Source organism: Oncorhynchus nerka, linkage group LG10 (assembly GCF_034236695.1).
Source record: "Oncorhynchus nerka isolate Pitt River linkage group LG10, Oner_Uvic_2.0, whole genome shotgun sequence".
Lineage (NCBI taxonomy): Eukaryota > Metazoa > Chordata > Actinopteri > Salmoniformes > Salmonidae > Oncorhynchus > Oncorhynchus nerka.
In genome coordinates, this window is record NC_088405.1 from 70,534,275 (window position 1) to 70,559,202 (window position 24,928).

General features: G+C 44.3%; 1 protein-coding gene across 1 annotated transcript in view; it reads left to right on the forward strand.

The window, feature by feature from the left end:
• Positions 1-24,928, forward strand: part of LOC115135935 (sarcoglycan, delta (dystrophin-associated glycoprotein)) — a 108,737-nt gene that overhangs the window by 12,473 nt on the left and 71,336 nt on the right. Inside the window, exon 2 of the mRNA XM_029671166.2 lies at positions 17,697-17,882. Coding sequence (XP_029527026.1) covers positions 17,697-17,882 — 186 coding nt within the window. The remainder of the gene's footprint in view (positions 1-17,696; positions 17,883-24,928) is intronic.

Genomic DNA, 24,928 nt, shown 5'->3' on the forward strand with positions numbered 1-24,928 from the left:
TGTGAGAGGTGAGCCGTCCTCAGGAAAGGAGCTTATCAAGGCATCAAGCTCATTGATGAGCTCTCTGAGGGAACCTGGAGGGCGATAAATGATAACGATGTTAAGCTTGAAAGGGCTGGTAACTGTGACAGCATGGAATTCAAAGGAGGCGATAGACAGATGGGTAAGGGGAGAAAGAGAGAATGACCACTTGGGAGAGATGAGGATCCCGGTGCCACCACCCCGCTGACCAGAAGCTCTCGGGGTGTGCGAGAACACGTGGGCAGACGAAGAGAGAGCAGTAGGAGTAGCAGTGTTGTCTGTGGTGATCCATGTTTCCGTCAGTGCCAAGAAGTCGAGGGACTGGAGGGAGGCATAGGCTGAGATGAACTCTGCCTTGTTGGCCGCAGATCGGCAGTTCCAGAGGCTACCGGAGACCTGGAACTCCACGTGGGTCGTGCGCGCTGGGACCACCAGATTAGGGTGGACGCTGCCACGCGGTGTGGAGCATTTGTATGGTCTGTGCAGAGAGGAGAGAACAGGGATAGACAGACACATAGTTGACAGGCTACACAAGAGGCTACGCTAATGCAAAGGAGATTGAATGACAAGTGGACTACACGTCTCGAGAGTTCAGAAAGTTAAGCTTACGTAGCAAGAATCTTATTGACTAAAATGATTAAAATGATACAGTACTGCTGAAGTAGGCTAGCTGGCAGAGGCTGCGTTGTTGACTATGTAGGCTAGCTGGCAGTGGCTGCGTTGTTGACACTACACTAATCAAGTCGTTCCGTTGAGTGTAAGAGTTTCTACTGTGCTGCTATTCGGGGCCAGCTGGCTAGCTAGCAGTGTTGATTACGTTACGTTGCGTTAAAAGAACGACAATAGCTGGCTAGCTAACCTAGGAAATCGCTCTAGACTACACAATTATCTTTGATACAAAGACGGCTATGTAGCTAGCTATGTAGCTAGCTACGATCAAACAAATCAAGCCGTTGTACTGTAATGAAATGAAATGAAAAATGTGATACTACCTGTGGAGCGAGCGAAATGCGACCGGGTTGTTGAGTGCGGAAGTTCTGTTCGGTGGACGTTGGCTAGCTGTTGGCTAGCTAGCAGTGTCTCCTACGTTAAGGACGACAAATAGCTGGCTAGCTAACCTCGGTAAATTAAGATAATCACTCTAAAACTACACACTCTAAACTACACAATTATCTTGGATACGAAGACAGCAAAGACAACTATGTAGCTAGCTAACACTACACTAATCAAGTCGTTCAGTTGAGTGTAATAGTTGTGCTGCTAATCGGTAGACGGTGGACGTTAGCTAGCTGGCTAGCTGCAGGGCAGATAGCAGTGTAGACTGCGTTAGGACGACGAAATACGATAATTACGCAATTATCTATGATACAATTATCTATGATATCTATGATACAAAGACGGCTATGTAGTTAGCTAAGAAGAAATTGCTAAGATTAGACAAATCAAACCGTTGTACCATAATGAAATGTAATACTACCTGCGGACCGAGTGCGGATGCGACCGCTTGCTCCAACCTGGATGTCACAAATAATTGAACACACACAATTCTTAAAACTCTAATGCTTTAAATATTTAATAATTTCTGCCTTCTGAATTCATATTCATTACATAAATAAGCCCACGTGCACCTTGATATTGGGGGTGAACCATGTGGCCGTGCCTAACCGGGAAAAGGGGTGCACCATGTGGCCATGCCTAACGGAGAAAGAGTGTTTGCCATGCGGCCATGCCCAACGGGGGGAATGGAGCTGGTCGGGTACAACTCAGGCGAAATGGAGATGAGGGGTCAACATATGTCGGCTAAAGCGATTTAATTCATGAAAGCAATTGAACGTTTTTAATACTGTGATAATGAAGAGAAAAATTCCTCTCAAGAGAATTAACATTACAGTTACACCAACTGGTAGGCTAATCACACAATTGTACAAATTGGTAAGAGAAATAGTGAAGAAAGTTACCCCTCTACATACACATTTCTTTACCGGATTCTCAAAATGAAAATACTGGCAGATTAATAAAATGTCCTTGTACAGTAGTAGATCTAATTCAATTTAGAGGATTTCGAAATTAATATCTAAGGGGCTTTTATACAATTACAATGTAGGGTTAATAAAAATAACTGTTTTAAAATGTATATGTTCATTAAGTAGTCTTTCTTGTCTCAGAGCAGTGCGAAACGGTGCTGAAATAGTTGACCACGCATGGGTAGACTATTGCTTGTTGGGGAGCATTTTCACACAGTAGCCGGGCTATAAAACTAATTGTTGGATAACAGATCAGCTCTCGGAACTCATTAACACACTTTATTGTGTGTGTTTTGATATTTTCTCTATCTCTTTCTCTCTCTCTCTCTCTCTCTCACACACACACACACACACACACACACACACACACACACACACACACACACACACACACACACACCTGCTGTCTTGACCTCTGAATGCTCGGCTTGGAAAAGCCAGCTGACATTTACTCCTACACTCTAAAAAGAAAAGGTTCCTGGAGTATCCTTTAGGTGCTCTTCAAATTGAAACTGTGGGGGAACCACTATATGTTCTTTGAAGATCCCTTGATAAAGGTTATTCAAAGCACCCCTTATAAAGGTTCCCTTGAAGTACCCTTTGGGGTAAAACATTTTAACTCCCTATCAACCCTCCCTCCTTCATAAAAAATATTTTAATAATAAAAATATTGACTTAAATAATTAATTGTTTATTTAGTGGCAGCACAAATGTGAATTCATATTTACAAAACAATTTACTAAACAAAACACATTACATTACGTAACCTTTATTTAACTAGGCAAGTCCGTTAAGAACAAATTCTTATTTACAATGACGGCCTACCCTGACAAAACCCAGATGGCGCTTGGCCAATTGTGGCAGCCCTATGGGACTCCCAATCACGGCGAAAGTGATACAGCCTGGTTTCGAACCAGGCACTGTAGTGATGCCTCTTGTACTGAGATGTGCAAGAGGCATCACTGTAGGCTACTGTAGGCTACATAACGAGAAAATATGGAAAAATAAATAAATAATGAAAAGTTAATTAGTGAAAGTAGTTTGTGTCGGCTCGAGTCCGATCATCATCAAGAGATATGCTGAACCCTATGTCAGAGAGATGTTTTTGGGACCACATCGTGTCTATTGTCCTGCTAATAGCCCTTGTGAAAACGTGTTTACTTAAGGCCTCCAGGGCCGACTGAGAAGTGAGAAGTTGGAAAATGATTGAAGATTTATGTTAAAAACATCCTAAAGATGGATTCTATACATCGTTTGACATGTTTCTATGGACTGTAACGGAACTTTTTGACTTTTAGTCTGCTGCTTGTGACCGCGCGTCATGAATTTGAATTGTGTACTAAACACGCTAACAACAAGGAGGTATTTGGACATAAATGATGGATATGAGTGCATTCTGATGGGAGTGCATTCTAATGAAGATCATCAAAGGTAAGTGAATATTTATAATGCTATTTCTGACTTCAGTTGACTACACAACATGGGTTGTTTTGGTCTCTGAGCGCCATACTCAGATTATTGCATGGTGTGCTTTTTCCGTAAAGTGATTTTTGAAATCTGACACAGCGGTTGCATTAAGGAGAAGTGGATCTAAAATTCCATGCATAACAGTTGTATCTTTTAGCAATGTTTATTATGAGTATTTCTGTAAATTGATGTGGCTCTCTGCAAAATCACCGGATATTTTGGAACTACTGAACATTACGTGCCAATGTAAACTCAGATTTTTGGATATAAACATGAACTTTACCGTACAAAACATACATGTATTGTGTAAAATGAAGTCCTATGAGTGTCATCTAATGAAGATCATCAAAGGTTAGTGATTAATTTGATCTATATTTTTTGTGACTCCTCTCCTTGGCTCTGACCTAACATAATCGTTTGGTTTGCTTTTGTCGTAAAGCCTTTTTGAAATTGGACACTGGCTGGATTTACAACAAGTGTATCTTTAGAATGGTGTAAAATACATGTATGATGGAGGAATTTTAATTATGGGATTTCTGTTTTGAATTCGGCGCCCTGCAGTTTCACTGGCTGTTGACGAGATGGGACGCTAGCATCCCACGTACCCTAGAGAGGTTAACTGCCTTGTTCAGGGGCAGAAGGACATATTTTTACCTTGTCAGATCAGGGATTTGATCTAGCAACATTTCGGTTACTGGCCCAACGGTTTAACCACTAGGCTACCTGCCTTCCCAGCTTCAAGAGGTAGTCACAGAGAATGTATTTCAATTAACAGGTGTGCTTTGCTAAAACTTAATTTGTGGAACTTTTTCATGTGTTTGAGCCAATCAGTTGTGTTGTGACAAGGTAGGGGTGGTATAGAGAAGATAGCCCTATTTGGTAAAAGACCAAGTCCATATTAGAGCAGTCACAAAAACCATCAAGCACTATGATGAAAATAGTTCTCATGAGGACCGCCACAGAAAACCCAGAGTTACCTCTGCTGTAGAGGATAAGTTTATAAGAGTTAACTGCACCTCAGATTGCAGCCCAAATAAATGCTTCACAGAGTTCAAGTAACAGACATATCTCAACATTAACTGTTCAGAGCAGACAGCATGAATCAGGCCTTCATGGTCAAATTACTGCAAGGAAACCAGGACGAAAGGACACCAACAAGAAGAAGAGACTTGCTAGGGCGAAGAAACACGCGCACTGGATATTAGACCGGTGGAAATCTGTCCTTTGGTCTGATTTTTGGTTCTAACCACCGTGTCTTTGTGAGACGCAGTGTAGGTAAATGGAGGTCCTCCGTATGTATGGTTCCCAAATCAAATCAAAGTTTATTTGTGGTAAAAACTGTTGAGAAGCCTTTTTTGTCCCAGTCTTGGCACTCCGATACCACTTTCCATGCGATAGTAAAGAGAACACTATATGACTGGGGTGGCTGGGGTCTTTGACCATTTTTAGGGCCTTCCTCTGACACCGCCTGGTGTAGAGGTTCTGGATGGCAGGCAGCTTAACCCTAGTGATGTACTGGGCCGTACGCACTACCCTCTGTAGTGCCCTGCGGTCAGAGGCCGAGCAATTGCCATACCAGGCAGTGATGGTAACAGTCAGGATGCTCTCAATGTTGCAGCTGTAGAACCTTTTGAGGATCTGGGGACCCATGCCAAATCTTTTTTTTTAGTATCCTGAGGGGGAATAGGCTTTGTCAAGCCCTCTCCACAACTGTCTTGATGTTTGGACCATTCTAGTTTGTTGGTGATGTGGACACCAAGGAACGTGAAGCTCCCAACCTGCTCCACTACAGGCCATTCATGAGAATGGGGGCGTGTTCGGTCCTCCTTTTCCTGTAGTCCACAATCATCTCCTTTGTCTTGGTTACATTGAGGTATAGGTTGTTATTCTGGCACCACCCGGCCAGGTCTCTATCCCTCCTCCCTATAGGCTGTCTCGTCGGTGTCGGTGTTCAGGCCTACCACTGTTGTGTCGTCTGCAAACTTAATGATGGTGTTGGAGTCGTACCTGGCCATGCAGGCGTGGGTGAACAGGGAGTACAGGAGGGGACTGAGCACGCACCCCTGGACAGCTCCAGTGTTGAGGATCAGAGTGGCACATATGTTGCTACCTACCCTCACCACCTGGGGGTGGCCCGTCAGGAAGTACAGGATCCAGCTGCAGAGGAAGGTGTTTAGTCCCAGGATCCTTAGCTTAGTGATGAGCTTTGAAGGTACTATGGTGTTGAACGCTGAGCTGTAGTCAATGAATAGCATTCTCACGTAAGTTTTCCTTTTGTCCAGGTGGGAAAGGGCAGTGTGGAGTGCAATAGAGATTGCATCATCTGTGGATCTGTTTGGGTGGTATACAAATTGGAGTGGGTCTAGGGTTTCTGGGATAATGGTGTTGATGTGAGCCATTACCAACCTTTCAAAGCACTTCATGGCTACGAACATGACGTGGGTCTGTAGTCATTTAGGCAGGTTGCCTTTGTGTTCTTGGGCACAGGAATTATGGTGGTCTCCTTGAAACATGTTGGTATTACAGACTCAATCAGGGACATGTTGAAAATGTCAGTGAAGACACCTACCAGTTGGTCAGCACATAACCGGAGCACACGTCCTGGTATCCGTCTGGCCCCGCAGCCTTGTGTATGTTGACCTATTTAAAGGTCTTACTCACGTCATCTACGGAGAGCGTGATCACACAGTCGCCCGGAACAGCTGATGCCCACATGCATGCCTCACTGTTGCTTGCCTCGATGCGAGCATAGAAGTGATTTAGCTCGCCTGGTAGGCTCGTGTCACTGGGCAGCTCGTGGCTGTGCTTCCCTTTGTAGTCTATAATATTTTGCAAGCCCTGCCACATAAGACAAGCGTCAGAGCCGGTGTAGTGTCATTCAATCTTAGCCCTGTGTTGACGCTTTGCCTGTTTGATGGTTCATCGCAGGGCATAGCAGGATTTCGTATAAGCTTCCGGGTTAGAGTCCTGCACCTTGAATGCAGAAGCTCTCCTTTTAGCTCAGTGCAAATGTTGCCTGTAATCCATGGCTTCTGGTTGCGGTATGTACGTACAGTCACTGTTGGGACGACGTCCTCAATGCACTTGATAAAGCCAGTGACTGATGTGGTGTCCTGCCATCTGAAAACATGTTCCAGTCTGTGATAGCAAAACAGTCCTGTAGTTTAGCATCTGCATCATCTAACCACTTTTTGTATAGACCGAGTCAATGGTCCTTCCTGCTTTAATTTTTGCTTGTAAGCAGGAATCAGGAAGATAGAGTTGTGGTCAGATTTACCAAATGGAGGGCGAGGGAGAGCTTTGAACGTGTCTCTGTGTATGGAGTACAGGTGATCTAGATTTTCTTTCCCTCTGGTTGCACATTTAACATGTTGATAGAAATTTGGTAGAATTGATTTCAGTTTCCCTGCATTAAAGTCTCCGGCCACTAGAAGTGCCACCTCTGGGTGAGGGGTTTCCTGTTTGCTTATTTCCTTATACAGCTGACTGAGTGCGGTCTTAGTGCCAGTATCTGTCTGTGGTGGTAAATAAACAGCCACGAAAGGTATAGCTGAAAACTCTCAAGGCAAGTAGGTGTGGCCTGAAATGGAGACACTTTCAGTGGTTTATTTAGAATTCAAGGCACACCTAACCAGCATTGCTACCATAGCATTCTGCAATGATACGCTATCTCACCTGGTTTGCACTTATTAGGACTATAATTTGTTTGTCAACAGGACAATGACCCAAAACACACCTCCAGGGATATCTGACCAAGGAGAGTGATGGAGTGATACATCAGATGACCTGGTCTCCACAATCACCGGACCTCAACCCAATTGAGATGGTTTGGGATGAGTTGGACCACAGAGTGAAGGAAAAGCAGCCAACAAGTTCTCAGCATATGTGGGAACTCCTTCAAGACTGTTGGAAAAGCATTCCAGGTGAAATTAGTTGAGAGAATGCCAAGCGTGTGCAAAGCTATCATCAAGGCAAAGTGTGACTACTTTGAAGAATCTCAAATATAAAATACATTTTGATTTCTTGAACACTTTTTTTGGGTACTACATGATTCCATATGTGTTATTTGATAGTTTTGATGTCTTCACTATTATTCTACAATGTAGAAAATAGTAAAATAAAACATGTACTTGAATGAGTAGGTGTGTCCAAACTTTTGACTTGTACTGTATATTGTTGTTGTTGATGTTCATATTCCAGTGTTTTGGGAAACAATGAATAATTGCAAGTTTGTGAGTTCTTGTATTATTTCTTTCCTTTTTGGTTAGTTCTGGCAGTTTGATGAGCAACATACAGCATGTCCTGTGTCATGTAAAAATCATCCCAGTGTGAAATAGTTCGCAATAGTTCTGATCGTTCTGATTGTGACATCATGCTGTAAGATTTCTCCCAGCATAAAAATGTTACCAGTTCAATAATTGCACGCGCATCTCTTTATGTGGATGGCTGTGCTCGTGCGGATGTTTCTCTCTCACCCTCCCTCGACCTCGAAAAACTGTTCTGTGGGCACGCTCATATGCTTCACGCATCTGCCAATCAATGGTGGCCAGGAGTATTGACTCTGACCAACAGAAGCTTGTTGAGGCGTGAGGTCAACTTATAAATACCTGGACTCGCGCGTCAAAATTCTGAGGGTTGATGTGCTCTATGCTCTATGTTTTACGATTGCTAAGACTTGGGCGCTATGTTTTCGACTGACAGTGCATATAAATGATTTGTTTGTTAGTTGGGTTAGTTAGTTAGCAAGGTAGCTACCTATACAAACAAGTTAAAACTGCACACCTCTGAGAACAAACCATTTCGACCAGTTTACAGCTAATTATGCCAGTTAGCTAGCTAAATCAAGTTTGAGGGGGTGTGAGAGAAACATCCGCACGAGCTCAGCTATCCACACGTACGTGCGTGCAATTATTGACTGGGAACATTTTCAAGCTGTGAAAATGTTTACAACGTGACGTCACAATCACAACACAATCAGAACAATTTATCAACTGTTTCACGCTGGGAAGATTTTTACATGACGTCCTGGCTTGAAATTCTGTGAGCATCTCCTCCATGGTTGCACTGAGGATTTTTTCGGTTCTCTCTCCAGATCATTAGGGCTTCATTAGGGTGCACAAACTCACTGCAAAAGATAATTGGGGAGCTGCAGTCAAAAGCAATTGTCCTGAAGAGTCATTCACCCCTCTTGGCATGGGCACCAACAAATTAAATGTGAAGGTTTTATGATGAAGGCATTAATTGTGTCATATTGATCACTTCCTTCAATATTACTTCTTTTATTCCCTAACTACAGCTAGTCACCTCATGCCTTTTAAATAGTCCTCCCTGCACAGGCTCAATTTTGTCATTTTAAAAATCCATGCACAATTTTACTGACTGCTGTTCTGTCTTCAAAGCAATGCAAAATACCATTGAGTCTCATTCAGATCACTTGAGGTCGAGTACAGTCCTTTTCCTCATATAACACCAAAGCTGCCAGAGGTGTTTCTCTCTGTAAGTGTATAGATACTAAGTAGAGTTGCATGTGTTGTCTATGGCCTTTCTCGGTCCCTCTCCTGGCCTGTCCGTTCCTCCGTGAGTATGGGGCAAACAGGGTCACCTCTGGCTTCTCTCTCTGTGTCTAATTTACTCTGCAAAGTCCTGTTAAAGAGTAGAATGACTGATTGGTACTAAAGGTAATTGTATTACTGTATAGAAACTGTCTCCAGTGGAGGATGTTACTGTGCATACTGAAGAGCTGTAGGTGAAGGATAGGGTAGAGGGAAAACCACCATGCCCTGATCAAATAACAGTTTCATGTTCCACAAGACGTACCATTAGCCTGAGAATATATTGCACTGTGACATTTCTCAAAGTGTAATAACAGTCTGTAATATATACAACGCCTGACCTGACCATGCAGACTGTACCACAATCTGTATATTTTTGAGATATATATTTTTCAACCCTCTTAGGAAAATGTTTCAGGTTTGTGAGTCAGAGTGCTCCTGAAAAGCATTGGGATGAAGTTTTTGTCTCATATACAGTGGGGAGAACAAGTATTTGATACACTTACAAAGCATGTAGAGGTCTGTAATTTTTTCTACTGTGAGAGCCGGAATCTAAAACAAAAATCCAGAAAATCACATTGTATGATTTTTAAGAATTTAATTTGCATTTTATTGCATGACATAAGTATTTGATACATCAGAAAAGCGAAACTTAATATTTGGTACAAAAACCTTTGTTTGCAATTACAGAGATCATACGTTTCCTGTAGTTCTTGACCAGGTTTGCACACACTGCAGCAGGGATTTTGGCCTACTCCTCACAACAGACCTTCTCCAGATCCTTCAGGTTTTGGGGCTATCGCTGGACAATACGGACTATCAGCTCCCTCTAAAGATTTTCTATTGGGTTCAGGTCTGGAGACTGGCTAGGCCACTCCAAGATCTCGCGATACATGGCCCCATCCAACCTCCCCTCAATACGGTGCAGTCGTCCTGTCCCCTTTGCAGAAAAGCATCCCCAAAGAATGATGTTTCCATCTCCATGCGTCACGGTTGGGATGGTGTTCTTGGGGTTGTACTCATCCCTCTTCTTCCTCCAAACACGGCGAGTGGAGTTTAGACCAAAATGCTCAATTTTTGTCTCATCAGACCACATGACCTTCTCCCATTCCTCCTCTGGATCATCCAGATTGTCATTTGCAAACTTCAAATGGGCCTGGACATGCGCTGGCTTGAGCAGGGGGACGTTGCGTGCGCTGCAGGATTTTAATCCAAGACGGTGTAGTGTGTTACTAATGGTTTTCTTTGAAACTGTGGTCCCAGCTCTCTTCAGGTCATTGACCAGGTCCTGCCATGTAGTTCTGGGCTGATCCCTCACCTCCTCATGATCATTGGTGCCCCACGAGGTGAGATCTTGCATGGAGCCCCAGGGTGATTGACCGTCATCTTGAACTTCTTCCATTTTCTAATAATTGCGCCAACAGTTGTTGCCTTCTCACCAAGCTGCTTGCATATTGTCCTGTAGCCCATCCCAGCCTTGTGCAGGTCTACAATTTTATCCCTGATGTCCTTCTACAGCTCTCTGGTCTTGGCCATTGTGGAGAGATTGGAGTCTGTTTAATTGAGTGTGTGGACAGGTGTCTTTTATACAGGTAACGAGTTCAAACAGGTGCAGTTAATACAGGTAATGAGTGGAGAACAGGAGGGATTCTTTAAGAAAAGCTAACAGGTCTGTGATTTCCGGAATTCTTACTGTTTGGTAGGTGATCAAATACTTATGTCATGCAAGAAAATGCAAATTAATTACTTAAAAATCATACAATGTGATTTTCTGGATTTTTGTTTTAGATTCTGTCTCACATTTGAAGTGTACCTATTATAAAAAATGAGAGACCTCTACATGCTTTGTAAGTAGGAAAACCTGCAAAATCGACAGTGTATCAAATACTTGTTCTCCCCACTGTTTGCAATTGCTTGACCGCGGACTTGTATCCAACCCTATTGAAGAAATTGCTAATTTAGAAAGTGAAATTGTCTTATGATTGTGGCCCAACCTTTTCGGTTGACATGGAATTGGATCCATTTAATATGTAAAACAAGAAGTGCTCAAGAAGAAAGCAGAGTGTAGTAATAATTGGGTTGAGATCTCAAGAGAGATTAAATTCATTGGCTTTATCTGAAAGTCTACATGAAAGTGGTCAAACCAAGACATGTTTTTTTTGAGTCCGATGTACTAATATGAAATACTTTTATCTGAGTGTTTGTGGTTTCTCTATTGAAAAATCCTTAACTCAATCAGGGATTTTCATCTAGAAGGACATTAGAAAATAAGTTTTAATTGATATTGTAAACACTCTTATTTCGTATGCAAAATCCCTATTAAATAGACAGCAAATGTTCCTATTCAAAGTAGCCCTGTTGATCTTAAGGTAATGAGGAAAATGTGTGGGTGAAAATACAAGGACTCTAAACCTATTGTAAATACTATGTACATGAACACTGGGAAAGGGAAGCACCTCTTGTCCCGAATTAATATTTTGTCATATTGTTGGTGAGAGAACTAGTGTGCCATCTGGTTAAATAAAGCCTTTAGCTGCTCCCATCCCCTGCAGGCCCTCCAATAGTGGAGTATTTCCTAGCAACAGTGTGTGTGTGTGTGTGTGTGTGTGTGTGTGTGTGTGTGTGTGTGTGTGTGTGTGTGTGTGTGTGTGTGTGTGTGTGTGTGTGTGTGTGTGTGCGCGCACATGTTCATGCCTGTGTGTTCCTGTCTGCGTGTGCTATTGTCTGTGTGTGTTTTTGTCTGTGTATTCCTGTGTGTGTTATCTCTATGTGTGTGTGTGCGTACGTGAGGGAGAGAGGTACTGAACCAGTACAGGGTGTTTCATATTCTCTGGCTCCATCTCAATCCCTTTGTAATTCAGGGGCTAAACAGAAACTATGAGATCCACATACTCTTCTATCTGTCAGCCTCCAAGCCCAGAAGCAGTATCAAAAACACTTACTCTTAAAGAGACACGTTAGTATCAAGTTTTCAGCTAACCAGTTACTGTAAGAGTGGATGGCCATAGCTATAGATGGTAGTTATTTCTCCATGTGTCGTTACATTTTAATTTACTGCATTTGGATGGCATGTACTGTATGCCATTTTGATTATACACCCACATTTGGCTGGAATGTCAGTACACCATCTCCTGATAGGCAACATGTGTGAACGTCACAGTATTATTGAGCAATAGACTCAGTTCAGTACAGCTCTCCACATCATCATAGCCCTACTCCAGAGACCTCCTCTTGGATGCAGTTGTTGTACACTGTTCACACTCCACTGTGGCTGATACCTGTTATTCAACAACCTGCCACAGCATTTATGACAATCTAATGATTAAGGTGTTAGCCTCTCATAGTGTGGAGAGAGAGAGAGAGAGAGAGAGAGAGAGAGAGAGAGAATCCAATGCATCTGCGATCACTGTCTTCTCCCAAGGGAGGGAGGTGAGAAGCGTGATGCGCTTGATTCCCTCTGACCTGTCAACACACTATAAGCTGACCGGTGGGAGGGTTCCTTTGTTTTTCTCTCTCTCCCTTAGATTCAGATAAGCTTTATTAGCATGAATTACAAGGCCACTTTCTAAAGCAAAGTGAGATAGTGACATCATCAACAACAACAGCAAAATATAAATAATGGTGATTAGAGAAAGGGAACATTAGGAACACCTGCTCTTTCCATGACATACAGTAGAATGACCAGGTGAAAGCTATGATCCCTTATGATCCCTTAAGCTATGATCACCTGTTATCCAATCCATTTCAATTAGTGTAGATGAACGGGAGGAGACAGGTTAAAGAAGGATTCTTAAGCCTTTTAGACAATTGAGACATGCATTGTGTATGTGTTCCATTCAGTGTTCCATTCAGCGTGAATGGCGCACATACAAAGTGCCTTTGAACGGGGTATGGTAGTAGACACCAACTTGACAAGCAGCCAACTTGACAAGCATTGGAGTGAACATGGGCCAGCATCCCTGTGGAATGCTTTAGACACCTTGTAGAGTACATGCATTGACAAATTGAGGCTGTTCTGAGCAGTGTTGTAGTGGAGTGTATACGCAGGTATATACCGCATACACACTTATTTTTCTGTGGCCATTGTGTATACTCACTTATTAACCAAATATTTATTGGGATATTTGTATTTCTGGATTTGATAGCATGAAATGCTCTTCAGTTTTTTTTCACTCAGGGCCTTTGCAGCCAGCCTAAAACTCCCCTGATTAACTTTTCTCCAGGCCCAGGTAATTATAGCTGGAACTGTGTTTTAGTGTAGTTCCACTGTAGGTAAACTGGTACTGGTTTCACTGGGATCTGGCTTTCTTCTGAAAGATCATGATTGAAGTTTTTCTAAGTTTACTATTAGTACCCATCTTTGGCAGTACTGCTCTACAAGGGACAGGCTCTGTTGTAATCTTTGTTCTGTGGGTGACAACAAAATTAAGTTGTTAGGGTACAACATGCACTTCGTATGTGTGTCATGGAGGGTGAGGACTGAAGCTGCAGATTGCTCCAACATTTTTGGTAGTTAATTTATATAAATATTGTTGGACTCCACGTCTTTGGGAAAACAATTCTGTTATTTTGCTTCCAATTTTTATTACACATTTGTTATTCATACATTAGGATTTCAAGGTATAATACATTTTCCCCCATATCAATTTGGAGGAGTTAGTTTAATAGTCCATCGTGCCAAATTGAAGTCTACAAAGCAGGCAAAACCTTTTCTTGTGTTCCTTTTGATATTTAGATTTATGAGTGTGGAGGGAGTAAATGTGACTGAGGTGTGATGTTTGGGGAGGAAGCCGCTTCTGGTATTCATTATGCTGCAAAATATCTTTCCCAGATTACTGCATACACAGATGCCTCTGTAGTTATTGGTGTTGAATTTGTCTCCTTTTTTATAGATGGGCGTTATTAGACCTTCATTGTAGATTCCAGGGAAACATCCAATTTCCAGCATTAAGTTGAATAATTTAAGCAGTGCGTCCACCAGCTTAGGGCTGCTCAGTTTCAGCAGTTCATTATGGATGTTGTTTTATTTGAAAGTTTTGATTTGATATTTGATTTCAGTAGCTCTGATAGTGAAGTCGCTCTGTCTCTCACCCTCTCTGGTCTATCCCTCCCTGCCTCTCTCCTTAATCCCATCTTTAATTACACATGTGGAGGGCTCTCTCTCTCCCTCACTTTGAGGCCACATGTCTTAAACACAGCGGAGTGCTGCTCCTTTCAACCCCTAGCCCATGTAATTCCTCCCCAACATGTTTGAAGTAGTGTCAGTTTGAAGCAAATTGAAATAGTTTGGCTGAGACTTTCTCTGCCCTACTTGTGGTCGCTCAGATATTCAGCGAGACCTCAATCAAGTAATATTATGGTAATTGTAGGGCTTGTTGACTTTGGTGATGTAAAAATCACTACATGGATAGAGATACATTTGGCCTCTACTGCAACAGTACTTTTTGAATGAAGTTAGACTTGAGTCTTTGAATCCAATGGTATGTATCCCTCTGTTCTTTAACATTAATACAGCAATTTAGATGAGTGGGTGACTTCAGGATATGGGCCCTGATACCCATTAAACAATGTTGTTCAGAGGTATCTTATCTTATACAGGTATATATGTTGGAGGGTAAGCCAAAAACAGTCATAGAGGGCCACACACACACATGCCTTGCCAAGTTGCCTTAATCAGGGTTATAAAGCTCGTTGGTAAGCTTGATTTGAAAAGCTCACTCTCCTACTGTATTTATAAGAAAGTAAAAATACAGAGCATGTTGAGCTGATAGTATTCATTGTGCCATGCAGACAGCAATCACAGGCTGTATTCTCACCTTCAGACCAGCGTTAGTTAATGCATTCTGTTGATTGTGTAGCTGGAACTCAATGATTTATGAATCACTGAGAGAACACTTTGTTATATTTGGAGCAGATTCAACGCTCATTAGGTTGTTGACTGTAATGCCATGACCTTTAAAATAAATCTGATTTAATTGGCCATGCATATCTACATTATGTAAAGTGGAACAGTGTGTCCGTGTAATAAGACAATGAGGCAAAGGAGACAATATGGCCTAGATAGCTCTTATAAATGTTGTGTGGTGAAAGTGAAGATTAGGACTGCTTGTGAATGGCAAAATGTTAATTAGTTAAATGTGCTCATGGCATATTTTCTTCCCATAATTGTGCATATACACTAAATGTATTATATCTCAAGTCTGCTTCTTCCCAGCCTAAACTTACCGTAGACATAAACAATGTTAGGATCCATTCAGAAGCCTCTTGCACTAGACACAGTAGAGGACATTTTGTGTATTTTCAAATTTGAACAGGCATTGCCTCTGAATGGAGAACTGGGACAGAAGTTGGCAGAATCTGGTACCGAACCACATGTTGTCTATAAAAGATCCTATTGGAGAGATGCCCAGTGATTTGGCAAGCGAGAAGAACCAACAACATTCAGCAATGCTTGGGATGCCTTTGATCAGAAACAGACTTTGTTTTGTGCCGCTGTTCTTTCTTTAGGCACTAACTAACTATCTAGCTATCGTTAGACGGTAGCTAGACAGCGGGATGAAACCTTCAAATGGCAGTGTTCTGGTGGGCCTCCATTTATTTTTCCTGGCGCATCAGTTTTTCCTTCTGTGCACCAGTCCCTTTTGGGTGTAAAATACCATGGTTTGTCCTCAGATTTATCCACTCACATTTTTTCATCCCGAAATCAAGGGTGACACTGTTGACTCTTTTGCCTGATTAACACTATAGGCCCACCCAAACCTCTTGGATATTTTATTTTCACATTGTCCTTTTTCCAGCACGGTTACAGCAACTATGGTGGATGCGTAACCAAGCCAGCCCAGTAAAGCTTGGCTTGGCTTGTCCCTATAGTGTGAAGTAGACTTATGTGTATGAGGGGACTAACTCTGTATGTAAATACAAAAGGAGGTTATTGTGGCTGATGTACAGTAAGATGACCCACCTGTGGGTCACACAGAGATACGATTTACCGATGGCCTCCAACAGGGTTATGGTTAATACTCAAACAGTCATGTTTGCAGTAATAATACTGTGTGTGAATCCTGTTTCTCTCGGTCGGTTTGTTTCTGTACTGTACAGCGTGTACACACCACCTGGGGTTGCTGACAGCTGTATCTACATACATTTTTTATATCACCAGCTACCTGGTGAGATTGACTGAAAGGAACCTCCTCCCCCCTAGTTGATGTAGTGTAGGTTGAGTGTTGCTCTTGTGTCATGCTCTGGTGGCCCTGGATCTGGTGAGCCACAGTCTGCAAGCCTTGGTTTGAGCCAGTACTAACACCTCCTGTTAAATTAATCAAGCACTAAGTCTGTTTCTGCACAGTTCTGCTCTAAACTCAACGTTTACTTTGGAAATGGAAGACTAGATGCCAACCTGGAGGTGCAATACGTGGTAAACTAGACTTCATGGAAGGTAATAGAGTATTTGGTCCTGTTCTGAACCACACCAATTTAGTCTGGAGCACCTGTAAGGATGGAAGAACAAGTGCTTCCTGAGTGGCGCAGTTGTCTAAGGTATTACATCGCAGTGCTAGCTGTGCCACTAGAGTACTGGTTTGAGTCCAAGCCCTGTCGCAGCCGGCCGAGACCGGAAGACCCAGGGGGTGGCATACAATTGGCCCAGCGTCGTCTGGGTTAGGGGAGTGTTTGGCCGGCCTGGCTGTCCTTGTCCCATTGCGCACTAGCGACTCCTGTGGCGGGCTGGGTGCATGCACGCTGACACGGTCACCAGTTGTACGGTGTTTCCTCCGACACATTGGTGTGGCTGGCTTCTGGGTTAAGTGGGCATTGTGTCAAGAAGCAGTGCGGCTTGTCTGAGTCATGTTTCGGAGGACGCACGGCTCTTGACCTTCACCTCTCCCGAATCCGGACGGGAGTTGCAGCGATGGGCAAGACTGTAACTATCAATTGGATACCACAAAATTGAGGAGAAAAAAAAATAGGAAAACGACTATGGAAGAACACTGGTAAACACTATTTCATATGGAACTTCAGGACTGAAATATAAGAGCTATGCACAAAGTATATGTCATGTTCTCCATCAACATCATCACCATCATCATCAAAACAATGTGTCCCTGCACATGCCTACCGTTTACTATGCCCTACATACAAACACTGAAGTGCAACAGTACAATCAGATTTTTGGTTTTGCTGACTGGCTTTAAAGGGCTGTCTAGTGTTATTTGTACCAGTTAGCGGTGAATGTTTGTGGTTGTCAAATGCGATTGGCTTTGGCAGCGGAGCCAGCCACTCAAAGCACTGTAGAAAGTAAAATTGTATTTTGCACAGAGTTATTAGGCTATTATTTTGGAGCTTGAAGTGAACAGTGCCTTCTCCCACTTTACAGGCGGACAATTAGAATCATCATTAATGGACACTATCAGCACATCAATGGTGCAGAGAGGGAGTAATGGATATATAGAAAGCTTATGGGACAATGAATCAGTTTGATTCCTAACTAAACTGTCTTTCATTGTGTCCGAACTCAATGGCTGACTACGGCTTCAACAGTAGAGCCAGAATGTACTGTTTGGGGCATGTTGGGTTCAGAATGCATAGGCTTAATTTACAGGAAGTCACTTACCCTCTTCTTCTTCTTCTCTTGCAGATGACCCAAGAACAGTGCACTCATAGGAACAATGTCCAGAGCTCAGAGAAACCACACGTATACAAAGTGGGAATTTACGGCTGGCGGAAACGTTGCCTTTACTTCTTTGTGCTCCTGTTAATGATCCTGATCCTGGTCAACCTCGCTTTAACCATCTGGATAGTAAAGGTCATGAATTTCACCATAGTAAGTCCTACTTCCTACCTGCCGGTCTCTTTTTATTTGTGATTTATTTATATGACTGTTGGAGCATTGATTATTTGATTTGCTTAGAAGTGTGCTGGAATAACAGGGTTTTTCTCCACAGGGGGACTATAATGACGGGCTGGTAATTGCGAGCTGTGGCACTTTAGTACAGCGACTTCATTTTCACTCTCAGTGGTCGATCTGCTATGGTCTTAGTCCACTTAGCTAACTCCAAGCTAGGGGTCTCTCTCCTCCCCTCGTCTCTCCTTCTATTTCTCCCCTACTTCCATCCCTGCATGTTAGTTTCCGAGTACCCCACTGTTCTTTTCTTCTCTCACGGAGAGAGTTCAACTGAGGGCATGTTTAGTACAACGGCCTCAAAGTACAAGTCTAGAACCAATGACACTGTCACTTCCTGCACAGGAGAGAGGTGACAGCGCAGGATGCAGGTTGGCATTTATTGTCATAGGGTGACATCAGCAAAGTAGAGTGGTGACATCAGGGCCATACACTAAAGTATATTATACATGTGTACCATTCACATTAATGCCGTGCATACAGTACTTAGCTCTAGACGGCGGAGTTTGACATTCATTTCCACTGTGATTCTCTGTATATCTGTTGTATTAGTCTGTAGCTCAAGCCCTGTGAGCCATGCCGTTTGAGTGTCTGGCTGCTTTTTGCTTAGTAATCCTCAGCACCTGCGATGAGTCAGATACTTGTAGTGCTGCATGCCTCCCCTCCTTGTCTGAATAAACCATGAGAACAGGTTGATGTTTCACAGTGGAGTTTCATCTGAGTTGCACTCCGAGGTCTATCGGTGTGGTTACCCAAAGCAATTTGGATAACTGGTGTGTCCGTCTGCATCTGTGCTGGACACTGGGTGGCTATATAAGGGTTCTAACCTTTATCCAAATAGATGCAAGTGGGATGTCATGGCAAGTGGGATATCATGGTGAAAAGCGATCCAGTTAAATTGCAGTATGAAACTTTGATTTTACCATCATCCTTGTAGGGAAGGAACTACAGTCCCTTTAAAAGAATGTGGGCGGGGAGCTTGTATTCATGAGCTCTCCTTGACTGACAGCACTTTGAAACACCCTTGTGGTCGTTCCCGGGTAACAAGGTAAACAAAACAGTTTTAATTCCATGATTCCAAACCTAAATAGTATACCTCACCCCATTCTCTCTGCAAAATGCTCTCATGGTCAACAGAACTGAAAATGAACTATTGAATATCAGACAAACAGCAGCAATACGCAAATATATTTATATTGTTTTGCAACTAATTAGAGAAGACAGTTCACTGATACACTTCTTCACATGAATTAGTAAAGCCTGAGTCACCTTAGAAACTTAGGCATAAAGGAATGTAGATGAAAACAACATGGACAATTTATTGGTGCTTCTGCATAAGCATTGTAAATGACAATATGTATTCATCAGACATTTACAATTGGCCAGCATAGCTGAAATATTGATCAACATGAACACTCATGATAAATAAAGATGAGAAATAATTGTGAGACACATTTTTTGTTGTTGTTGCTATAAGCCTAATATAGGCAACCAGCCTCCCTACAATGTGCAGGACACCATTCATTTGTACAATTGGTGACACTCATCTCTCGTCCGAATGCCTGAATAAAACGATACAAAGTAACAAAATGAGACATGTCACGTAAAAAAAAAGAGATTGATGGGGAGGGGAGCAGGAGAGGATGGGGACTCATGTACCCGGCTTCAATCAAGCGGGCCTCCTTGTCAGGCCTGGGATGGATATCTCGCACAGCTTCCCCTCAATGAAGTGGAGATCCAGGAACCTGTAATGTTTTTGAAAAGGGAAATGTTTCAAATCAAATCTAATTGTATTTGTCACATATACGTTTAGCAGACGTTATTGCGGGTGTAGCGAAATGCTTGTGTTTCTATTGTCACGCCCTGGTCTAAGTATTTTGTGTTTTTCTTCATGTATTGGGTCAGGCCAGGGTGTGGCATGGAGTTTTTCTATTGTGGTGTGTTTTGTCTGGGGGTTTTGGTGTGTATGTTAGTGGGATTGTAGCTTAGTAGGGTGTTCTAGGAAAGTCTATGGCTGTCTGGAGTGGTTCTCAATCAGAGGCAGGTGGTTATCGTTGTCTCTGATTGGGAACCATATTTAGGCAGTCATATTCTTTGGTTGTATTGTGGGTGATTGTCCTTAGTGTCCTCGTTGTTAGTTTGCACCAGTTTAGGCTGTTTCGGTTTTCATTACGTTTATTTGTTTTTGTTGAGTTTGTATTTTGATTCGTGTTACGTTGTTTTATTAAACATGGATCGAAATCTACACGCTGCAGTTTGGGCCGACTCTCCTTCACCATTAGAAAACCGTTACAGAATCACCCACCACAAACGGACCAAGCAGCATGTCAACAGGCAGGAGCCATAGGAGAAACAACAAAGGCAGCAACAGCGGCACAATGAGGATTGGACATGGGACGATATATTGGATGGCAAGGGTTGCTACACATGGGAGGAGATCCTGGCGGGAAGGGATTGCCTTCCATGGGAACAGGTGGAGGCACTTAGGAGAGCAGAGGCAGCCGGAGAGAGGAGCCGGCGATACGAGGGAACACGGTTGGCAAGGAAGCCTGAGAGTCAGCTCCAAGAAATTCTTGGGGGGGGGGGCTCACAGGGAGAATGGCTACGCCAGGTAGGAGACCTGCGCAAACTCCCTGTGCTTACCGGGGGGCTAGAGAGACCGGGCAGGCACCGTGTTATGCAGTGGTGCGCACGGTGTCCCCAGTGCGGGTGCATAGCCCGGTGAGGTATATTCCAGCTCCTCGGATCAGCCGGGCTAGAGTGGGCATCGAGCCATGTAAGGTTGGGCAGGCTCTGTGCTCAAGAGCTCCAGTGCGCCTGCACGGTCCGGTCTATCCAGTACCACCTCCACACCCCAGTCCTCCGGTAGCAGCTCCCCGCACCAGGCTTCCTGTGCGTGTCCTCGATCCAGTACCACCAGTTCCAGCACCACGCACCAGGCCTTCAGTGCGCCTCGCCTGTCCAGCGCAGCCAGCGTTTTCCTCCTCTCCTGCGCTGCCCGAGTCTCCCGCCTGTTTAGCACAGCCAGAGCCTGTCTCCTCTCCTGCGCTGCCGGAGCCTCCCGCCTGTTCAGCGCAGCCAGAGCCTGTCTCCTCTCCTGCGCTGCCGGAGTCTCCCGCCTGTTTAGCGCGGCCAGAGCCTGTCTCCTCTCCTGCGCTGCCGGAGTCTCCCGCCTGTTTAGCGCAGCCAGAGCCTGTCTCCTCTCCTGCGCTGCCGGAGTCTTCCGCCTGTTTAGCGCTGTCGGAGCCTTTCTCTTCTCCTGCGCTGCCGGAGTCTCCAGTCTGCCCAGCGTCGCCAGTGCTCCCAGTCTGCCCAGCGTCGCCAGTGCTCCCAGTCTGCCCAGCGCCGCCAGTCTGCCCAGCGCCGCCAGTCTGCCCAGCGCCGCCAGTCTGCCCAGCGCCGCCAGTCTGCCAGACTCTTCCAGATCTGCCAGTCAACCAGACTCTTCCAGATCTGCCAGTCAACCAGACTCTTCCAGATCTGCCAGTCAGCCAGACTCTTCCAGATCTGCCAGTCAGCCAGACTCTTCCAGATCTGCCAGTCAGCCAGACTCTTCCAGATCTGCCAGTCAGCCAGACTCTTCCAGATCTGCCAGTCAACCAGACTCTTCCGGATCTGCCAGTCAGCCAGGATCTGCCAGTCAGCCAGGATCTTCCAGAGGTGCCAGTCAGCCAGGATCCGCCAGAAGTGCCAGTCGGCCAGGATCTGCCAGTAGCACCAGTCAGCCAGGATCTGCCAGTCAGCCAGGATCTGCTGAGACCACCAGCCAGCCAGGATCTGGTAGATCTATCTACCTGCCTGAGCTTCCTCTCACTCCTGAGCTTCCTCTCACTCCTGAGCTTCCTGAGCTTTCTCTCACTCCCGAGCTTTCTCTCACTCCCGAGCTTTCTCTCACTCCCGAGCTTTCTCTCACTCCCGAGCTGCCTCAGTCCCGAGCTGTCCTTCAGTCCCGATCTGCTCCTCAGTCCAGTGGGGTTCTGGGTGAGGACTACTAGGCCATGGTCGGCGGCGAGGGTGGACTATCCAGGGACGCGAGGAGAGGGGACTAAGACATTTATTGAGTGGGGTCCACGTCCCGCGCCGGAACCGCCACCATGGACAGACGCCCACCCGGACCCTCCCTATTTGTTTTGAGGTGCGTTGGGGAGTCCGCACCTTAGGGGGGGGGGGGGTTCTGTCACGCCCTGGTCTAAGTATTTTGTGTTTTTCTTCATGTATTGGGTCAGGCCAGGGTGTGGCATGGAGTTTTTCTATTGTGGTGTGTTTTGTCTGGGGGTTTTGGTGTGTATGTTAGTGGGATTGTAGCTTAGTAGGGTGTTCTAGGAAAGTCTATGGCTGTCTGGAGTGGTTCTCAATCAGAGGCAGGTGGTTATCGTTGTCTCTGATTGGGAACCATATTTAGGCAGCCATATTCTTTGGTTGTATTGTGGGTGATTGTCCTTAGTGTCCTCGTTGTTAGTTTGCACCAGTTTAGGCTGTTTTCGGTTTTCATTACGTTTATTTGTTTTGTTGAGTTTGTATTTTGATTCGTGTTACGTTGTTTTATTAAACATGGATCGAAATCTACACGCTGCAGTTTGGTCCGACTCTCCTTCACCATTAGAAAACCGTTACATCTATCTCCAACAGTGCAGTAATATCTAACATTTCACAACAATACACAGAACCTAAAAGAAAAAGAATGGAGTTAAGAAATGTATAAATATTAGGATGAGCAATGTCTGAGTGTCATAGACTAAATACAGTAGAATAGAATACAGTATATAACATATGAGACCAGTGTTCCATTATTAAAGTGGCCAGCAGCCTCTAAGGTGCAGGGTTACGTAACCGGGTGGAAGCCGCCTGGTGATGGCTATTTAACAGTCTGATGGCCTTGAGATAGAAGCTGTTTTCAGTCTCTCGGTCCCAGTTTTGATGCACCTGTACTGACCTCTCCTTCTGGATGATAACGGGGTGAACAGGCAGCGGCTCGGGAGGTTGTTGTCCTTGATGTTGTAGGTGTCCTAAAGGCCAGTGACGCGTTGGGCAGACCGCACCACCCTCTGGAGAGCTCTGTGGTTGCAGGCCGTGGTTCCCCGGTGACGCGTTGGGCAGACCGCACCACCCTCTGGAGAGCTCTGTGGTTGCAGGCCGTGGTTCCCCGGTGACGCGTTGGGCAGACCGCACCACCCTCTGGAGAGCTCTGTGGTTGCAGGCCGTGGTTCCCCGGTGACGCGTTGGGCAGACTGCACCACCCTCTGGAGAGCTCTGTGGTTGCAGGCCGTGGTTCCCCGGTGACGCGTTGGGCAGACCGCACCACCCTCTGGAGAGCTCTGTGGTTGCAGGCCGTGGTTCCCCGGTGACGCGTTGGGCAGACCGCACCACCCTCTGGAGAGCTCTGTGGTTGCAGGTCGTGGTTCCCCGGTGACGCGTTGGGCAGACCGCACCACCCTCTGGAGAGCTCTGTGGTTGCAGGCCGTGGTTCCCGGTGACGCGTTGGGCAGACCGCACCACCCTCTGGAGAGCTCTGTGGTTGCAGGCCGTGGTTCCCCGGTGACGCGTTGGGCAGACCGCACCACCCTCTGGAGAGCTCTGTGGTTGCAGGCCGTGGTTCCCCGGTGACGCGTTGGGCAGACCGCACCACCCTCTGGAGAGCTCTGCGGTTGTGGGTGGTGCAGTTGCCTCCTGAATCCAAGCGTTTGACACGGGAGGAGGGGACCAGTAACTTTATGATCAACTTTGTCAATGTACCAGCTACAGTCATTTTTCATAATTATGTCAACCTACTATGAACTTAATTCAAATATCATCCAATTTGATGAAAAACATGATTTTCACTGTTTGGAACCTTTAATATAAATGATCCAATTGGTGATTAGAAAATAATCCAGCCTTTTAGCTGATGCCCTCAACAACCGTCAGCAGCCACTAACCAATACATATTTCAGTAGGCCCTATACTACGATATCCCTATTTTTCCATAAATAGTGTAACTAGAGACCGATCAATAAAGGCTTTAATACTTCACCAGTTAACAGACCTCTTTTCTGGACGTAATGTATTCCAATGTGATTTCATACAGGGTGCAATGAACGGAGCAGGTTTCAAATCATATTCCTTGATGGTGCCAGAATTTATAGAATCATTTTGCATACAGTATCATTTTAATGACTAGACATCCGTGAATGCTTCTTGAACGTTTGTTTAATTGTAATATATTTGAAACGGCTACAAAACTCAGCAATTCTGACAATTTCTTATTTTTTACCACAATTCTGGCAATATATTGTTAAATACATATAACTGACATAATTGGGCTATCATGTTGTGTTGTCCTCATTATAACACACATTTTAAGCCATTATTGGTCTTATTACACCAATTATTCTATTCAGTTCTGGCCATTTAAAATCAATGCAGTTCCTCCCCATTGAAATAAATGGCTGCTGGGACTGATTATAGACTAAATCTATGATGAATTTATATAGGATCTCGTTGTTCTGTGTAAAATGTGGTATAGTTATCAGATTCTAGGGTACACTCTTAGGTTGTTTTCATACATAGTTCTGAGCTATAGTTCGAATCAGAGTTTAATTGTTTGTTACATTGTACTTTTTCACATTGCCAAATGTCAAATAACTAAAATGCCTAAACAAAACCATATGTTTTACATGTTCAAGTAATTTGTTTATTTGAAAAAATGCTCATGTTAAATGAATCTATGATTATCAAGAAGCATAACTTGTCCCAAACTTCATATTACTTACGCTTGGGCGTTCAAACAACATGCAGGAGGAAACAGTGCAATAGACGCTGTAACTGCAAGGTGAGTAGGCTATAATAAGTAGCCTATATCCCCAGTATAGGCCCCGTCTCCCTTAATCTGCATCGGATGCGTTCATAAATGCGTTGCTACTCACAGAATGTTTCAGAGATATCAAGTTATGGTTCAAACAACCAATAATAATGCACACCTCTGGTGATTT